General features: G+C 42.7%; 1 protein-coding gene across 1 annotated transcript; it reads left to right on the top strand.

Annotated features, from left to right (window-relative positions):
• Window positions 1-81: 81 nt before the first annotated feature.
• XPNPEP3 (X-prolyl aminopeptidase 3) lies at window positions 82-18,527 on the top strand. Its single transcript, XM_050324883.1, has 10 exons — window positions 82-168; window positions 1,616-1,732; window positions 4,328-4,735; window positions 6,591-6,793; window positions 7,625-7,687; window positions 9,029-9,142; window positions 11,517-11,602; window positions 12,235-12,418; window positions 13,847-13,967; window positions 14,765-18,527. The coding sequence occupies exons 1-10, from the start codon at window positions 108-110 to the stop codon at window positions 14,929-14,931; spliced, it is 1,524 nt and encodes a 507-aa protein (XP_050180840.1). The 5' UTR covers window positions 82-107; the 3' UTR covers window positions 14,932-18,527.
• The last annotated feature ends 479 nt before the right edge of the window (window positions 18,528-19,006 follow it).

The raw sequence follows: 19,006 nt of genomic DNA, 5'->3' as shown, positions 1-19,006 counted from the left end.
GCAGGCGGCCTCCGCGGGCGCCTAAAGGCGGCGCGGCGCCGCTCATTGGCGGCGCGCGGCGATGGTGTCAGCGCGGGAGGCCCAGCCGTGCGCGCGGTGTCCCGGCCATGTCGCGCCTGCCGGGCCCGGCGCTCGCCGCGGCGCTGAGGGGCTGGCGCGGCGCCGCAGGTCAGACACCCCTCCTCCCCGGCACCGCCGCGCCCACGGGCCCTGCTCACGGCTCTACCCCCGCCCCCGGGGCTCCGCTGGCGATAGCTGGTTATCGCCGCTCAGAGCCCCGCTGTCGCCTCCCGGCTCGCTGTGCGTGCTGCCTTCTAAAACGTTGCTCTGTTTAGTGCTCGCTACGGCCTCTCGGCTCGTTGCGAGCTGCCCTGTTTGACTGCTGTGCACGTGGAGAGAAACAGTGGAGACACTTGTTTTAAACTAAACTTCCCAAAAAGCTGCGGTTGTATTTCATCCCTTGGGTCTCCAGTCAGGCATCACATAGTGAGCGCTTCGTGTTATGACAGTTAGTTGTCGCGCATTAGTGATCTTCAATTAGAGGCCAGTCATGCGGGCTGTCCCTGTAAATCCACGGTCTGTATGTTTTGCTGTAACCCCCTGAGTCTCGGCTCCCTGAAGGGCAGCTGGTTCGCTTGTCTTATGCTAGTGAAGAGTTAATTACTGTGTATTCTAAGAATCCAGTGCCATGATATGGCAGCACGAATTGATTTTGTAGTAGGTGCATGGTAAATGACAACCAGTTTCCAAGACACCAGGTAGATGTTTACCCTCTGATTACCTTCTCCTTCCATGTGTCTTGATGATTTGTATCTAGGCACAAGCAGTTTTTCAGCTCCAAAAGGCTGTGGCTGAGAATTCTAAAGTGCATAAAGTTTCTGACAATTCATATTTCATTTTAGCTTTTGTCTTACTGTGCCCACCCCCAGCTCCCAGATGCATGCTTGTAATTCGCTTTAAAACTTGACTGCTTCGGCTGTGTGTGGATTTGGAGGTGGGATACATAACTGTTCAGTCTGGCTAATGCTACTGTCCAGTAAGTTGAATACATAAGCAGGGAATCTCGAGTATCTTTCATACAGGAAAAAAAGATCACATCGCTCTATAAACCTGTGTTATTTGATGGTTTCTTTGCGGCATTTTTAGTAAAAAATAGAACTGGAAAGGCCTTGAAAAATGTATAGTTGTTCCAGGTTAGTGATACTTTTTGAAGACATAGTCAAGAAGAGACAATAAAAAGGTGTTGTGCTTGGAGCCCTGTGGTGTTTGAGGGAAGCAAGGGAGGGAGAGCATCGAGTACCTCCTGAACACTGAGTGTATGAATTGGGATGTGCAAACCAACAGAGCTTCCCAGGTGTTCTTGCTGGATTGTCAGGTTTAGGATATGCTTGTTTCTTTCAATCTGTTTTGTGAGTATTTGATTACTAATTGAGTTGTGGGCACGTTGTTTCATAAACTGTGGTGGTACACAACAGATCGAGAAGCTAAGGAGGGATATTTATGCCATACAAGTGAATGAATGCTACTGAAAGTCTGATGACTATAATAGAATTCAGCAGTTTTCTAACTGGAAGGGTTTTTCTCACCTTGACATGATGCATTTCTTTTCCTCCAGTTTGCAAGTCATGTACTCTCCGAAGATTTTCCATCCAGCCTGCCCAGCAGAAGAAGATTCCAAACCGGTATTTGGGCCAGCCCAGCCCTTTCACACACCCACATCTGCTCAAACCAGGTAAGGTTCAGGCACTGTGTAAGCTGGTCATTGGTATTCATTCTTGTCTCTGCTTTTTTTAGCATACTGATTTGTTGCAGTATACAGTTTGTCTGGAGTTTCATCTGTTTATGATTACCTTTATTAGGCAGTAATTATATTTAGGAACTAATTTCGTTGTGTGAGATGATACTGATTCCAAAAATAGGCTTCACAGGTTTGCTTTTTTACCTTTTTTCTCATAGCGTGCTTAGGGTCCTTACTTGGGTGCTGCAGACCTTTCATGGCATTGGCATTTTGAGAGCTCATTGTCCTGAAAATACATATGATTTTTATTAAGAGTGAGTCTTTTGTGCAAGCTAAACTGCCATAATGCTTCCTGTAAAGGTGCCATTCAGAAAAGGTGACTGGGGAGGGACATTGATAGATGGACACTACTTGTCTAAAGAATGTGGCCCTTCAGAGGGGATTCAGTGTGAGGAAAAGGGGAAAAAGAGACTTGTGACTACAGAGTTTGACAGCAACAATGAAAAAGAAACGGAGATTTTACCTTTTTTTGAGATTAATGAAAATAGGTAGCACATAGGTATGAAATGACCACAATTAAATAAAAACAAAACAAAAAAAACCACAAAAAAACCCAAAACAAAACAAAACAAAAAAACAACAACAAAAAACAACACAAAAACAAACAAACAAAAAAACCCCAACAAAAATATTTAAATATATTCAAGAATATGTCCAGGAAAACATTCTGTTCTATGTTCTTCTTCCACAGGTGAGTGTTTAGGGAGAACAGATGAATATATAACCATATAATTCTATACTTAATTGTAGAATAATTCAGGTCAGAAGGAACCACACAGGTTAACAGGCTCACCCTGTGCTCAAAGCTGGGCTTACTTCAGCATTGGATCAGGTTGCTTAGGGCACTGGTTGACAGCTCACAGTAAGTGAGGCTGACCCTTTAAAAGTACTCACAGCTGAAACACTGGAAGTGAATTCTAGCTGCTCATAGTATTTTTCCTTTTAATAAAGGAGAGGTGTTTTCCTTAAAATAATATGATGTTGTTTTATTGCAATTATGGTTTTAAAAAGCAAATGCCTTTAAGACAAAGAGAATTTCCAGGCCTCACAGTTGGAAGACAGCTGGGATTCCGATGTTCCACTGTATTGCAGCTTCTAAAATTCAGTGAACTGTGGCAATTAGAAAAGTGACTGGAATGCAGTGGAACATAGGGCATTTGCAGTATAATATTGCAGAATTGTGAGGTCAGGTTGCATTACAGCAGTTTCTATGTTCTCTGTAATTTCTAGATCTATAGAATAAAACAAATATGGTGGGTTTATTTCTTTGTTGTTTGGGAGTTTGGGTTTTTTTAAAGACTTTTACACCTAATAGGTGTTGGGAATGTAAGTTTTTAAAAGGTCTAAAATTTAACACAAATTCAAGGTACATAGTTTCCTTAAACTCTTTTTTCAAGGAAAAACATTTTGGATAGAACTTTCCCCTCCCACTGCACTTATACAAAAATCCACTTACAGTACAAGTCAAATGTAAATTTTCATTCTAGAATTAATGCTGTGTGATACATTAGAGAGGAAGAAAAGATTACTGAAGTAGAAAGTGAAAAGTATCAAAATGCAATCTATGTTAAAATAAGATATTAGCCAACGTACTGATTAAGGCTCTTGTATTAATTTAAATCATAGTTAGGGAGTCTCACATATTTAAAAATACATACTTCATGTGTTGTTGGTTGTCCTTTCAACTTCAGTCTGCTTTTGGTGAGTATCTTGATTGCTGTACTTCATATCTTTTGTGACTGGAGCAGTTTAAAGAGTTCTTTCATCTAAGAGATCCTTTGTTTTGTGTCATTAGTAATATACTATTTAACTTTGGAAAAATCTGAATTGTTAAATATTGAGAAAAGCTACATCTGCCCTGGAGAAGATCCCTTCTCTTAATCGGAGCCTGACGCCAGCCTGCAGTCCATGATTTGGTTCTGCCTGGAGTCTTGTGACTGGTTAGACCCTGCAACCTCTGTGTTTCTGCCTGATCTCCCAGAATCTGTAACACTCCATCTGCCCCTTAAGGTTTAGAACTAGTAGTTTTATGAGTTGACTTAGTGTGTATTTGAACAGACATTCTAGCTTTATCTGAGGGAATTAATGCTCAGCCTCAGGAGGCAAACTTCTGTTCAATGTCCAGGTGCTGTAAAACCCATCAGTTTTTAGCAGTCAAAGTTCAGTTTACCTCGCCCCTTCCTCTTTTTTTTTTTTACATGTCTCCATGCAAACATCCACCTGTTTTGGATTTTTATCTAGATTTACCAGGTTTGTGATTTCTGCCTTTGAGCAGAAATATGTAACACAAAATCCAATTGGCTAAAATAAATTTCTGTCTCCATGTGATGGAGAAGCAGTTTGAGTGAGAATGTGCTGGAGGGATGGAAGCTGAGGAGGTGCACAGGAAAGCAATGGAAAGGCTTGTAAGGGATTACAGCAAGGCCATGCACATGTAAGGCATCAGGGAGTAGGCAGGAATCAGGTTACAACGAATAGAATACCTTAAGTGCCTTGAATTTCTCCATCTGATTTGTTTTGTGTTCACAGGAGAGGTAACCCCGGGATTGTCACAGGTGGAATATGCTCTTCGCCGGCACAAACTGATGGTGTTGATCCAGAAGGAAGCCCATGGCTGGGATGGATTGGACCACACAGTGATTCTGCTATCCAACCCCACATATTACATGAGCAATGACATCCCCTACATTTTCCACCAGGACACTAACTTCCTGTACCTCTGTGGGTTTCAGGAGCCTGACAGCATCCTGGTGCTGCAGAGCATTCCTGGCAAAGCGCTGCCATCCCACAAATCCATACTTTTTGTGCCTCGGAGAGATCCAAAGCGAGAGTTGTGGGACGGGCCCAGATCAGGCCCAGATGGGGCCATTGCTCTCACAGGAGTAGATGAAGCTTACACCATCGATGAGTTCAGGCACTTGGTGGCCAAGCTGAAAGGTAACGAAAAATAAAGGGGAAATGAGATGAGATGTGGTTTTCAGAGTCTGACTGGTATGGGTTTGGGAGGTGACATCAGTTCAAGACTGTAATGAACTTGAGGAGGTGCAGTGGTATTACTGTGACAAAGGCAGTTGAACGTTCTTGTTAGTTTGTTGAGAGCCACCAGTGGAAATACAGTTTTCACAGAATCACAGAATATGTTGAGTTAGTAGGGACCCACAAGGATCATCAAGGCCAACTCTTAGCCCTACACAGGACCATCCCCAAGAATCACATCATGTGGCTAAGAGCATTCTGAAAATAATGGGTTTTTCTCCCCTCTGAATTTCTTGTGCAGACTGGCATGCACATGGATACACATCTGTGAAATGTTAAGGAACAGGATAAGCAAGAACATGTTAGTGTTCTAGTTATATGTTTGTTGACAGAGCCAGAACCAGATATATAGGAAGTATAGGAAACTTGAAGGTATGTTATTCACAGGAGACTTGGGAAATTGCCCATACAGGGAATTTGTTAGTCCACTCACACTTTTTTAGCTAGGTGATGACTTGCTCTTGAAATATTCCCCTGCATTTAACATCGCTGCGTAGCCTCAATACTTACAATCCAGGGGGAACTTAAGTGTGTTATAAAATGAAGCTGAAGAAGGCTTATGATAATATATTAAGGGCCAGTGCTTGAGGGGTCAAACAACTAGAGAGGATGAATTCTGGAGCTTTATGGAGCTTTGTTTCAAAAAAGGATATACTGAAAATAGATAAGTCACAGAAAGGGCCACAAGTATGATCAACAGTATGGAGTGTGTGTGAGATACATGCTGGACAAAGCCACTGAGCTTGAAAAAGAGAAAACAGAAGCCAAGGTGTGAGACACGTATGGTTGTGGAAAGCACAGAGAGGATGAGTAGGAACTATTAGTTGCTGGTTTTCATAATTTAAAAACAAAGAGAACACTGAATGAAATGATCACATGGCAGGTTTTGGCATCTTTTAAGTTGTAGATCACTCATGGAAGGTTTGGAATGTCAAAAATTTTTAAATCTATGGGGGAGAGATCCATAAAAAGCAGTAAATCACTGTTATGAAGATGCAGCCTTGAAATGAAGAAACCAGAAGGGGGATTCTGGGGAGCATGTGCTAAGGGAAATACTCTTTCATAAATGCTCAGTTTCTTAGACACTTTCTGAAAGCACCTGCCAATGGTTACTGTCACCAAAGAAGGGGGACCTAGGTGGACATCGACTGTGACTCACAATGGCTTTTCTGCTCATTTCTGTTTAAAATGTTCCTGTAGGGAGTATGTGGGTGCTAACTGTGATGTTCTAAATAAATGCCCACATAGTTAAATGTGTTTGTCCTGAGTTGGTTTATCCCAGAATGGTTGAAATAAGCAGTTGTTTCCCAAAGTGTTCTGAAGTATAGTTGATCATGACCTTGATTCCATGGGTAAAAAGGTAAATTGCCTTACATCAGTGAGGACAGGCTAAGTGACAGAACAATTCAGAATGTGCATCACTGCAGTGCAATGCCTACTTAGATTACACAAGTGCAACTTTGACGAGATGTGTATTTTCAGTGTTGGTCATAAACCCCATTATTTGCCCAGAAGTGGTGATTTGTGAAATCTACTTGCTATGAATTGCTAATTGCTATGAACCCAGACTTTGAAGAGATTGCTAGTATCCTGTGACAGTGAAAGTATCTATATGGTCTGTCAATGCAAATTCAGAAGAAATTATTTTTCTCAAATATAACAGAAGATCTAATTTAGGAGGAGTGAGTTTGTTCAGTGTGGGGAGGACATTTCTACGTTCATTTCTGTCCGCGTCAGCTTTCATTTTGTATTCCAGGGGAGTCAAACGTTGTTTGGTATGACTTGACAAAACCAGTGCATACAGAGCTGCACTCTGACTACATGCAGCCGCTGGCTGAGATAAAAGCTCGGAGCAAAAACCGCATCCAAGGCATCCGACATCTAGTGCAAAACCTTCGACTGATCAAATCCCCGGCAGAGATTGAAAGGATGAAGACAGCTGGACGGGTGACAGCAGAGGTAATGGTGCTCTCCAGATGAACCAGTGCATTCTGTTGATGGGGTGACACTGTTTGGAAGGATATCTTTGGTCTAATCTGTTACTGAACTGCTGTGTCTCAGCCATTGGCTGGGCTCGGCTCCCTTCACGTGGCAAGGAGAAACGGGAAGACTGCTTAGATGACCAGCTTCTCTCAGTCAGTGTAACTCAAGCAAAGACAAGCCAGCAGCTGTTAGACTTTGTTTAAAAGCACTATCTGTCCAGGGATAGCCTTTTCACTCTTACCAGCTTCTGCTCTGCTTCCCCTCACAATTTTCTTTCCTGTCTATTGTGTTTATTTTGAGAAAATAGAATTTTTGTGAAGGCTTTGCCTATGTATGTCTCTGTATTTCCCCTTCTCCCTCAAATGCCTTTTGAACTCACTGGCCAATTTAAACAAATGTGACAGATAACTCAAATGCAATTATGTTTTTGTACATATAATCAAAATAGATAGCCAAATAGAAAAGAGAGGCACAGCTTGTCCTTCTCTGAAGGAAAAGCTGGATAAGGCAGTCGTATGTGAAGGAATCCATTGGTAAGACAACTCCTAAAATGCCAACCCATGGGATCAGCCTCAATCATCTAATCCTTTTTATGAAAAATTGGAGTAATACAGCTCCAAAATAGAGTTGCATGGGGAACAGGCCTTAGTCAGTTCTAGTCTTGACAGCACCTTGCACTTTCAGCTGCCTCTGGTGCTCTGGGGCAGCTGATCTTGAGCCTTCCTCAAAAGACAACAGGTAAAAAAAAAAAGAACTTCCCTCAAATTCAGGCTCTTTTGCTAACTGAAAGGCCCTTCTTTTTCATAGGCTTTCACAGAGACAATGTTTGCCAGCAAATCCCCAGTGGATGAAGCCTTTCTGTATGCAAAGGTGAGTACTTTGTAGCTGAAGGTGAGATAGAGGGTCTGGATGTTGGTTATCCTTCCAGCAAACGAGAAATATCCTATCTCTTTATAATATGTCTCCTGCCGTAGCACATTTCTTCTTCACCCAAATCTTGAACATGCAGAAGAGTCAGTGTGAGGAATTCTTCAGTGGTACTTCCTGCACCCTTATTGAAGGAGCATAGTGGTTGTCTAAATTTATCTGCTATCGATGTCTTTTGCTACTATATTTGAATACCAAACCTGCTAAACAGTCAGAGATATAGTTATAATCTTAACCTGTAATACAGTTCTGTGGTACAGAATTAAAGTAGTTATAACACCTGTTTGTAAAGCCTGCTTCTCTTGCCTCTAGCCTCTTACTGCATCAGAGTACCACAGCTATCTTAAAGCAATTTAGACACCTCTCAGTTACAAAATAAGGACTAATTGGCCTGCACATTTGGTAAGGAACTCCATAAGGAATTGCAGTGAGATGCCTGTTTGAGAAGCATCAGCAGGATTTGACCCTCCGTTATGACATGGATGGGCCTGTGCTGACATATGGCACTGAGCAGCAGTACTGAGCTGTAAAGAAAACTAATTCAAGTGTATTTTACAGATCAATTCTTCACTAGATCAGGACTGTAAAACCTACTTTGCTCCATGTAGGCATCTTGGAGTGTTCTGTCCCATGTGGTTTTGGTAGTTATAGAAAAGAGGTGCTATTAATGTGTTGAGGGTCTTTATAGATGTAAGTTCAGTTCATTTCCATGCCTTCACCAGCTTCATCATTCAAGAAAGGTAAAGATCTTGCAGTCTATGGTGCCTTTTTCTTACATCCTCTCAGACATCAAGGTAGTGCATGCTTTCAAACTTCTTAGTTCAACAGTCATGGAAATAGATACTGCTGTAAATATGCCGGTACTTCATAATTTTAAAAGACAGCAATAAAACATGACTATTGTCATGCTGACATTCGGGATCTTTGAAAATTCACAATGTTATGTGGCAAATAAGCGTATATTTCATATAAGAACAAATCCTTACCTGGATGCATGACAGTGTAATGAATTTCATGTGGTATTGAATAGCTTGTACCAGAAAAAGTTTCCATGACACCAGATGCAGGCTTAAAACACTCTTGAAAAGTGGATTGTTCTGTATTTTTCTCTCCAGAGTTCTTGGGTAATATTCAAGGCTGCTTTCATTTAGTAAACTCACTTTCCAGTTTTACTTTGTGTTGTACAAATTAAGAGAACAATTGTAGGATATGGATTACCTAGCCCTAGGGCAGTTAATCGCCTGAATCAGCATTAATGGTCTCCTCTCTGAATTGTTGTTCCAGTTTGAGTTCGAGTGCCGAGCTCGTGGTGCTGACATCTTGGCGTACCCCCCTGTTGTTGCTGGTGGCAACAGATCAAACACTTTGCACTATGTGAAGAACAATCAGCTCATCAAGGTAACCCATCCACTGTCCAGTAACTTGAAATGCAGAACTGTGACACACAGATAGCTGCTCTTTGTTTTGACTGACCATATCAAAGCACTTAAATATAAAGTGAGCAAGGGAAAGGAATGGTGCCCTGGTTAGTTTTACTGTCAGTGGCAGATTAACTTTTCTTCCTCTCCTCTCTGCACTTGCTGCAGTATTTTCTGAGCAGTGGAAGGACTTGCAAACAGGGTTGCAAATAATTTAGCAGGTATGTCTGCTCTCACACCGTGCGCAGCAGGGTGCGATGCTGGGTGGGCCTCACAAAAGAGAGGAGCCACTGCAGAGGGAAGGCACTGTGGGGGATCTTCTGCTCTCACTTGCATTGCTTAGTCTTGCTTTGCAACATACATGCATTCCTGCTCTGGTGAAGCTGAAAACCATTTTGGTCTGCACGTAGGCCAGCAAAGCAGGGAAGGGAAACAAGGAGGGAGAGGATCAGTGTTAAATGTTAAGAGGTGGATTATACGGCTTTAGGTAAATTAATGTGTTTTGTCTTATTTTGAAGATTGTCCTTATTGGATTGAACCCTCTCCAGCTTTCCTGATAATAGATGTTTAGATTCAGATAAGTATTTTCAGGAGCTGTATTCCCCCACTGCTCTGCTCACTGCTCTCCTCCTATTTCAGAGGAGCGTATTTTTCCTCTGTCTTAATTCAGGATGAAACTTTCCCACTAGCATTGTCTTTTCTTGAAGCTGGCATCTAGCAGACCTTGAAATGATCTGCAGAGACAAATGTACAAAAGATATGACAGGCTGCTTTTGGCAGAAAGAAGCCTCCTTTGTTGTTCTGTCATCCAAGGTCAGGCGTGCTGATGTAACTCTGGTTGCTTGTGTTAAAGTTGTTCAGTTAAATGACTGTCACTTGTTTTGGTTTTTTTTTTCCAAACCATTAAGTAGGAGATTAAACCCATAAACTTGACTCTTTCGTTGCCTTTGTGTGCTGCTTCCTACAGCTCTTATTTCCAAATAGGCTAACTAAGTGTCTAATTTGGTAGAAATCTGAATGCTTCATTCAGTTCACCACTTAGTGCGCTCAGCTTTAAAGAAAGAGGACAAGAAGCACAACATACGGCACTTACTGGGCAATCAAACCACAAGCAGAATTTCCTTAGCCAATAAGTTGTTACTTAGCTTGTTTAATTGCTTGGAAGATGGCAGGTGCTGTAATTTCAGATTTTCTTTAATAGATTGAACCTGAAATTGAATTCTGAAAAAGTTAAAAAGTACAATTTAAGTGGCTTGTCTATTCAGTGGGACAGTGAGATCTGCTCAATGGTGATTTATCTCCTGTGTACCTATTTGTGGCACTTGACTGTACACAGTGATAGTAGCTACCACTGAAAGTAGTGCTAGCAGTGAAATTCTGCTTGTTATTCTTTATGTGCTAGAATTATTCCTTGTCATTCCATGTCATAGCTGCTGGCACAGTCATGGATCTGTGGAGTGAATCTCTGTAATAAAGTGCCTAGATTACATGTACTGTAAATCTATAGAGAATTTAATCCAAACTTTTTACAGATTCTACTGCTCTACATTCCAATAGCTAAGAACTATTTGTTCTTAGCTTCTTTAAGGAGGGAGAGTAAAGCAGTTGTTTTGTTCTTGGCCCTTTGTCTTCCTTCTGTGTGACTTTATGGGAGATGTATAGTCAGTGATTTAATTGACATGGAACAGTTTTGCTGAACTGAATCGGAGGTTCACAGCTCCAAAAGCTTTTTCTTTGTCACCAGACAGATTCAGAAAGATATCTTGGAGCAGTCAAGAAAGTCCTAGAAAAGGATGGGGAACGTGATTCCAGCTATTCAGTAGTGCATTTACAGCAGTGATACACTGTCAGAGAAATGATTTTGTTGGGTTCTCCTATCCTATGACAAGGCTAAATCTGTAGGTGTTAGTGATCTTGTCGGTAGCTCAGAAATTAATGATTTTTTTGCAAAACCCTTCTGGCTCAGTCACTAGCAGAGGACTTCTAGTGAAAGGAGTCACTGGTGTCATTTGCAGGAGTAAGCAATGCAGGTGTGAATGGGACTCAGAGAGCAGAATAGTTCATGGTAAATGTCTTTTTACTCCAAAATGTTTGAAAATCAGCCTGGTAAGGGTTCGGACAGTAGATAAGCATAACAGTCAGAGACTACCTTGCAGAGAAACAATCCAACTGGAATAGCCTGTTTAAAACCAGTAGCAGCACCTGGGGTGTTACTCTGTAACAAGAATTCACACCTCTGCTGCTGCTTTGTGAAAATTAGTACATAACCTCCTTTCCTGCTCTCAGAAATTAAAAAATCAGTTCAATTAATAGCTGGATTGACCCACACAGCACTTTTTCCTGTTATTCTGCAGGATGGTGAACTGGTCTTGTTAGATGGTGGATGTGAATTGTCCTGCTATGTGAGTGACATCACACGTACCTGGCCTGTCAATGGAAGGTATGCCTCAATAAGGTTTTTAGAAGAACTCTGAGAAGCTCTTAAATAATTGATGGATGGAGTGTATGTGTGTTTAATCTCTGTGTGAGTAGTTTTAACGTGTCCCATTCTGTGGTTCTTCAAAGTAATCAAATTATATAAACTAATCTTTCAGCATGAGAAGCTGTATTCCCCACTGCCTCATTAATTACTGCATGAATATGTGTGATCATTGCTATTTTCAGCTATTACAGCATGCCTAAAGTGCAGAGGCTTTTTTGTACGTTTAGCTGAGTCTGACTCCAGTTGTATGTGAGAAAAAAGCCTTAGTTCACATGTACGTAGGTCTGCCAGTTATGAAATTGCTGGTGTGATATCTCTGTGTTTGTGTGTTTGTTTCCTGTATTTTCTTTTTCCTGCAGTAGCTTGGCCTTGCTTTGCTTGTGGGTTTGGTTCTCAGCTGAGAAACCCTGCCTCTGTAGGGTGTATTGAAGGGCATGTTGCAGTGACGTTTTGTCTGGCCTTTCATATAATGACACAGTTGCTTTGCTTTCTGACTTTTCCTGCTCCAACATTGCATTGTCCCAAAGATGTGTTCTGAGTAGCAGTTTAATTGTGAGATACGTCCTTTGTTCCTTCTCCATGGTCTTCAGGTTCACCGAACCCCAAGCAGAACTATACCAGGCTGTCCTGGATATCCAGAAGTCCTGCTTGAGCCTCTGCTCCCCAGGCATGAGTCTGGAAAATATCTACAGCCTCATGCTGAGCCTTATTGGACAGAAACTGAAAGAGTTGGGTGTCCTAGAGAGCAGCGTCACTGACAGCGATTTCTTCAAGGTACTTGAAGATTTTTACTCCAGTTTACCCTTACTAAGCCTGGTTAGTTTCTCCTTGGGTAGTGCTAGTTGCTTTAGTTTGGGTCAGGAATGTGTTTTTGAGATGTCTCTTCTAATCTTTGCCACACACTGTGCTTTAATTTGTGTTGTGGGCTGGTCTCAGCACAGGCCTGGGTTTCTCTCAAGACAGGGCTAAACTTGGGGATGTGTTTCAAGAATTTAGTCTGAACTAACCCCCCAGTCTTATATGCACGTAGTGTGAATATTTGTTCTCGGCTCTTGCTCTTTCACTCTGCAGATCCATTCCCATTGCTCTGCATTATTTCCAAGTGCAGATTCAGCTTTACAGCACAGTCTGAAGGGAACTATAGGGACATGGGCACTAACACAGAATTCTGGGTCCAGGGCTGGCTGCAGGCAGTTATTTGTAGTTTTCTGATCTGTTTAACATTGCATAAATCTGCAGTACCACCAAAAGGTGCAGCCCATTCTTCTCAGTCATTCCACCTGCTGCCTCTTCTGCACCATTTTGTGTCATTATTGGGATTCACCTGGTGAACAAGGCTGGGAAACTTGCCTGCCTTAGAGCTGAATCTGGGGATGAATAAGATCGGTTTGCAGTTACATAAGGTTATCCGGTCACACCCACTGCAAACCTGCATGATTGCTGATGCCAATACAGGAAAGACGGCAGAAGCAGGTGACGGCACTACCGCTTTTGGCATCCGCACGGGTTCCTGCCGGATTCAATTGTCCCAGGGTGCCGGTGCCATGGCGGCGGCGGGGCTGCCGTGCCCTATTCCCTCGGCAGGTGGCAGCACAGCCAGACGGGAGCGGCGCCTGCAGCTCAGTCCTCCGGGAATGAGGACTCGGGGGAGGGAGGAATTAGCTCTTTGATTCCCCCTCTGGAGGGTGGGGCGTTAGGATAGTGCGGGGGGAGGCGGTATCTGTGCCCTGTAGAGGTGGATTAAAATCGTGCTGTAGCTCCTGAGTGAAATCGGCGCAGCGTTTGCTCTGCCGTGTGTAGGACCGCAGTTTGCCACAGCACGGAGCAGCTGTATCCGCTGCTGCCGTTGTCAGGGTCTGCTGATGCAGGGCTTGGATGTTTAAGGAATGGAAAGGGTTGGGGCAGCAAAGCTCAGCGCACTGAAAATTGACGTCTTTCCTGACATGCTGAGATGGAGATGGGCTTGGGCTGTTCTTTTCAGTGAAAGGGAAGGGCAGTCTGCAATGTGCTCATAATGGGCAAACTGGTGGGTGTTGGGGGGCCACCCAGTTCTGGTAAATGTAAGGCAGCCCCTGGTGACCTGGTCACAGCAGTAAGACTGCTAGTTAAGCACACGTTCTGTCTCTTCTCCCTATCTTTTGTATTGGAACGAGTTGGGCCGTGTTTAACTGCCTCCGTGGCACTTGTTCTGTTTTCTGCTAGGCTGTCCGAAAGTACTGCCCACATCATGTGGGCCATTACTTGGGCATGGATGTTCACGATACCCCAGACTTATCCCGGTCACTCCCGTTCCAGCCAGGCATGGTGATAACCATTGAACCAGGTAACAAGACATGCAGTCAGTGGTGGACAAAAACACGCAACACTGAGGATAACAGTATTGCTTTCAGTGTTTGGTTGGTACCTCAGACCAAAGCTTTCAGGTTCTTTCTGGTGAAACTGAAAATTATTACAGTATTGGAAAGCCTGAAGTTATTCCCCTCCCAAAGTCCCCTCCCAGTATTAGAACACCCCATTTCCTTCCCAAACACGGCCAAGGTAATACATTGTGGAAGTAAACTCAGGCAGCAGAGTATTGTGGAGCACAGGTGCAGAAAAGCAGGGTTGGCTTGCCTGTGCTGTGTTCTGTGTTCCTGAGACTGAACCTCTACCATCATTGGTAATGTAAATCTCAAGCATTGCAGTCTGCAATTACAGGCATTCACAACTTAGCTTTGCAAATTAGGCGTACTGCAATGAATCTTTCTTTCTACTTGTCACTGGATTTGGAGCTGTCAGCTGGAAACTGATATTTAATGCTTGGCTCTTCTCTCTATTCAGACCATTGTTAAAATCATCATTGTCAATGTAACATTGAGAGCAAGAAGTGCAGAAAGGCCAGGTATAATTGTGAAAGCTTTTATTAATGTCCTAATGTCTGAGGGCACAGAGGGACAACTTTCCTTTCTTTGCCCACTAGCATCCATGGGTGAGGAGAAAAACAGTAACTTGCCGTATTAAAAATTTTTAGGATCAAATGTTATATTGCTGAAAATCCAACCCTGTTTTCATGGTGGTGCAGTAAGGGAAGGGTCTTGTTCTGGAGTGCGTTGTGTGTTTTAATTCCCTTTCTTCTTCCAGGCATTTATATCCCTGAGGATGACATGAGTGCTCCAGAGAGGTTTCGTGGCATTGGTGTGCGCATTGAGGACGATGTTGTGATAACAGAGGATGCACCTCTTGTCTTGTCTGCTGACTGTCCCAAGGAGATCTACCACATTGAGCAGATCTGTGGCCACAGTTCATGATGCCCCTTCTCTGCCTCTTTCATCCTTCTCAGGATACGCAGCCCTCCAGGGATGCAGAGCCCTGTAACTGGCTGTGGTTGTCAAGTGATGGAGGGCACTGACAGTTGATAGCTGTTTCCAGGACTGGGGCTGGACAGTGGAATGCAAAAGGCATGGGTTCTGAGGGATGAAAAAGCAAAGCATCCTTTTCTGTGTGCATTTTTCTTCTGATTTGTGCTGATGTTGAGCTGTTATAGGACATGGGTGTGGATCCATCCCTCTGCTGTGTGGATCCCTATGTTTTGGTCCTGCTGGGGGTTTGAATTTTTTCAGTGCCAGCAGCAGGGCTTCTGCCTGGTCCCTCTCCAGATGCATAGGTACAACTGCTGAGACCAGGGTCCCATTTTTTCCCCATTCATCAGTAGTTTCACAACAGTCAGATTTTAAAAATGAAGCTTTGATAAATGCTGTTTTGGTATAATAAAGTGTGTCAGATTTGATTTTTACAGAGCCATGTAAGGAGGGGTTTGGTAATCAGGAAGATGGGTTTGGTGGAGAGGTGCTTTTCTCTGAAGCCTGTGGAGAATGCTTTTGTTACTTTAAGGATAAGGATGTGTTTGGGCCTTGTTCAACCATATGTGAAAGAGGCCTGCAGCAGGGAAAAACACCTTGTCTGGTCTTTCAGCTTATTGGAGTGTTTGGTAATTTCAGAAAGGCCAAATAGGGCTCAGGCAGTTAGACATACCCATTCTTACTGTCTTCCACATTCCCTTCTTTCTGTCCCAAAGGTCCATTCCTTTCTTCTTTTCTGAGTCCCTACCTACCCTAGGAAGCAGGGCCGTGTTGGCTGTGCTGGACTCCACTGGTGAGCTGCTGGTTGTCACCTAGATGTGAGGCATCCAGTTCTGGGACAGTCACAGCACCTTTCTGGTTTATGCTTACTGTATGCTGAAAGTGCCAGCAGCTTCAGCAGTGTGTTTCTGAAGGGTCTGTCCTATGGCGAGTGTGTCAAGTCTTTGCACAACTTTTATGTGGAATTTAATGGAATTTAAAGTAATTCTCCTTTTCAGAACTCTGAGGACATGATCACAGTTACCTTTTGGGTTTTGCCAAGTGCTCTGTGATAATACTTTTGAAGCAGCTGCTATTATGATTAGGGGCTGGGCTGGATAAGGAGTAAAGAGAAGAGTTGTCTACCCTCAGTATCACCACCCAGTATTGCCACCCAGGCTATTGTATGCCATAGTAAGTACATCTACTAGAGGCAAACACTGCATCTGTGTATTTACTGAAAATATTTTGACAATCAACTATTTAACATGTCTGAAAAATGCTTCTCATCAGTGCATCTCCTGTTATTTATGCTTGCTGCTGCTTCACCTTACTTCCTTTCTGATGGAAGCTTTCAGTGCTTTTCATCTGTTATTCTAAATTTTCTTTTTCTCTTCTTTTCCTAGATTGTCTGGTTTTGACCCACTAGAATGTCACTACTTCCTGATCCGTTTTACTGTCTTATCAACATTGCTACCTCTTCCCCGGTTTGCCCTAATTCCCATAGTGAATGTAGCCAGAAGCATGTGGGGAAGGTGGTCAGGGTTCTGGAGTTTGATCTCTGGCTCTGTTGCTGTGTGATCTCTAGCGAAATCTGTGTGCTGTTTTGGGGGTTTGTTGTTGGTTTTTGTTCTTTCCTGTGTTCCATTTCACTTAGTGAAGGCCAACTGGACAGTGTCTTGCATCTCTCATTGCAATTTAATGGGAGCTGGGTGCACACACTGGGGTTTGAATTTTGGCACCTGAAAGGCAGCCAAGACACACTATAATTGTATTTTCTAAACATGACAAAAAGAAACGCTTTTACAGGGTTTATTGTATCAAGTTTCACCTAGGTAAGAGGATCTGCTAATCTTTGATGGCAGCATTTTCTAAATATTCAGGTGTTGCAGTGATAGGTACAGTGTAAATTGTTAGAAGGAAGGCTTGCTGAGTGTGGACACAGACCTGATGAATACTTTTGATGTTGTTCTGATCTGTAACATGTTTGATGTTCCAATAACACCTGCTAGAGCCATATCAACTGGGCCAAATCTTGGGGATTTTGGAACTGTGTAAGCAGCTTAAAATAAATTAATCTGAGAGCTACATGTGTGTGCTGGTCTGCACATCTGCCCATGTACCTAACAGAGTTAATAATTGTACTTACTGTAAATAAGCCTTTTAAGTACATATTTAAAAAGGTTATTTTTAAAATAAACTTGTAAAAAGTAATTTCTCAGGCCATCAAGTTGCATGGCTGTTGAATAAATATAAGCATCTCCAGAAAAAGCATTATTTTTCAGGGAGATCTATAAATTACCTGTAACTCGTCTAGGACTTGAAATAACATTGCCAAATGTAGGCATGCACAGATTCCTACTCCTCTCAGGAAAACCCTGCAACTTGTGAACACCAATAGGTCTTAGGAATGCTGTAGATGAATATTTGTGTCAGTAAAGAAGTGTTTGTGACTCTGCTGAGTGGGGAGTAATAGATCCGCTCTGGCTGCTGTGCCTCACTGTGCTGTGGCTGATTTAGGCCGTGCATATTCTGTAATTCTTCCTTTGGTATCATGATCTGTAATTCTTCCACTCTGTTCAACTGTTTCTTCAGCATAAACCTCTGCTGTTCTGAATCTGTTGTTCCATATAAAGAGTGCATTTTGCACAAGGTAATAAATCTGCATCCTATGAACCTAAATTTTTGAAGGCCTTTTCTCACTTGTTGCAGAGTTGAGTAATCTGGGATTTACACACGTGCTGCAGTGTCCCTTGAAAACAACCACATTCTTCAACATTTTACGTGACCTTCATCAAGAAACTCTAAAGAACCCCTTCTCTGGCTGCAGACAAGGCACATACCTGTGGTGTATCTCCCCTGTTGCTGATTCCATTCTGCCAGACTTACTGTCTGCCTTTGCCACAGAAGAGATTCCTCGCTCCAACCACTTGGGTGCAGGAGCAGCGCTCAGTGCCGGCACAAGTCAGCAGCTGCCTGATGAGGGTGTTGGTGGGATCACTGGGAGCGAAAGAGAAACTGAGGTCTGTGCAAGTTCACCTGGGGACAGATTTTGTTTCAACTATGGCACAAGTCTTAAGGCCATCAGAGTATGAGAGGAAAATGAGAGCCAGCCATCCCTATGGAGAAGCTGCTTTGCTTCCAGAGAGACTTCTGGCTTTCCCATTTCACCACTTACCAGGGGACTGCTTTGCCTTGCAGAGAACTAGTAAAGTCCTGTTGTTAAAGTACAGTCTGAGCAGAGGTACCGATTCACAGATACGCTTCTGTCATCGGAGTGGAAAGAAATTTGGCATTTAACACAATTTGGCACTCTATGTCTGTTAGATGTGGAAAAATAAAATATGTTTTTCCTAAAATCGCATTCATTATTTTGCAAAGGAACCTGATGGTGTAGGAAGTAGCAAACCAAGGGAGCACAGAAAAGAGAATGGAGGTTTTTGGGCATGTACAATGCAATAAGAGAAGAATCAGGAGAAGGCTGTGATTTGGAGCTGTGGATGTGTGTGCAGGGGGATGGGAGCGCAAGGAGAGAAAAACAGAGCATAAAATGGCTATTCAGTATGTTGTCAGAGTGGTGCAATAGCTCCAGAAAACTGGTTATGCTGTTTCATAACCCTGATTGATTTGTCCTACTCAGTAGGGAGGAACAAAGGAGTCAGAGTGTATTGATGAACTTGGTCTTAACAGTTAGTTTAATTATTTCTTTTAAAAATCAATAGAATTATCATATGAGAAAGTTTTCCGCAGTTTCATATTATTGATCATGTGTCATATTTCAAATAATGTGAAGGGAAAAAGTATGTTTCTAGGCAAAGTCTTCATTATGATGGAGGGAGCAAGGCTGAGGTTACATGCTCTTATGCTACCCAAATTACTGCTTTGGAAATTGAGTAATTACTCCCAGGAGAATTACCATAAAGCAAAAAGAGATAGGGCTGAACTTGGGGAAAAAAATCTATATGAGATAAAGGACAAAAATGTTTTAATTATGATGAGATGTTTAATACTTTATGTAATTGGATAATGAAACTCTGCACTGCAA

The sequence above is a fragment of the Myiozetetes cayanensis genome, unplaced genomic scaffold (genome assembly GCF_022539395.1).
Source record: "Myiozetetes cayanensis isolate MyiCay16 unplaced genomic scaffold, myiCay2020 scf3, whole genome shotgun sequence".
Taxonomy (NCBI): Eukaryota; Metazoa; Chordata; class Aves; order Passeriformes; family Tyrannidae; genus Myiozetetes; species Myiozetetes cayanensis.
The sequence above is the reverse complement of the archived record's forward strand: the minus strand, read 5'-3'. Positions and strand labels throughout refer to the sequence as shown.

Bases quoted from the DNA above. Each gene is read 5' to 3' on its own strand.
- XPNPEP3 (XM_050324883.1), top strand. From the start codon at position 108: ATGTCGCGCCTGCCGGGCCCGGCGCTCGCCGCGGCGCTGAGGGGCTGG. The intron at 6,794-7,624 runs GTAATGGTGCTC...TCTTTTTCATAG, and splicing joins CTGGACGGGTGACAGCAGAG to GCTTTCACAGAGACAATGTT. The intron at 9,143-11,516 runs GTAACCCATCCA...GTTATTCTGCAG, and splicing joins AGAACAATCAGCTCATCAAG to GATGGTGAACTGGTCTTGTT.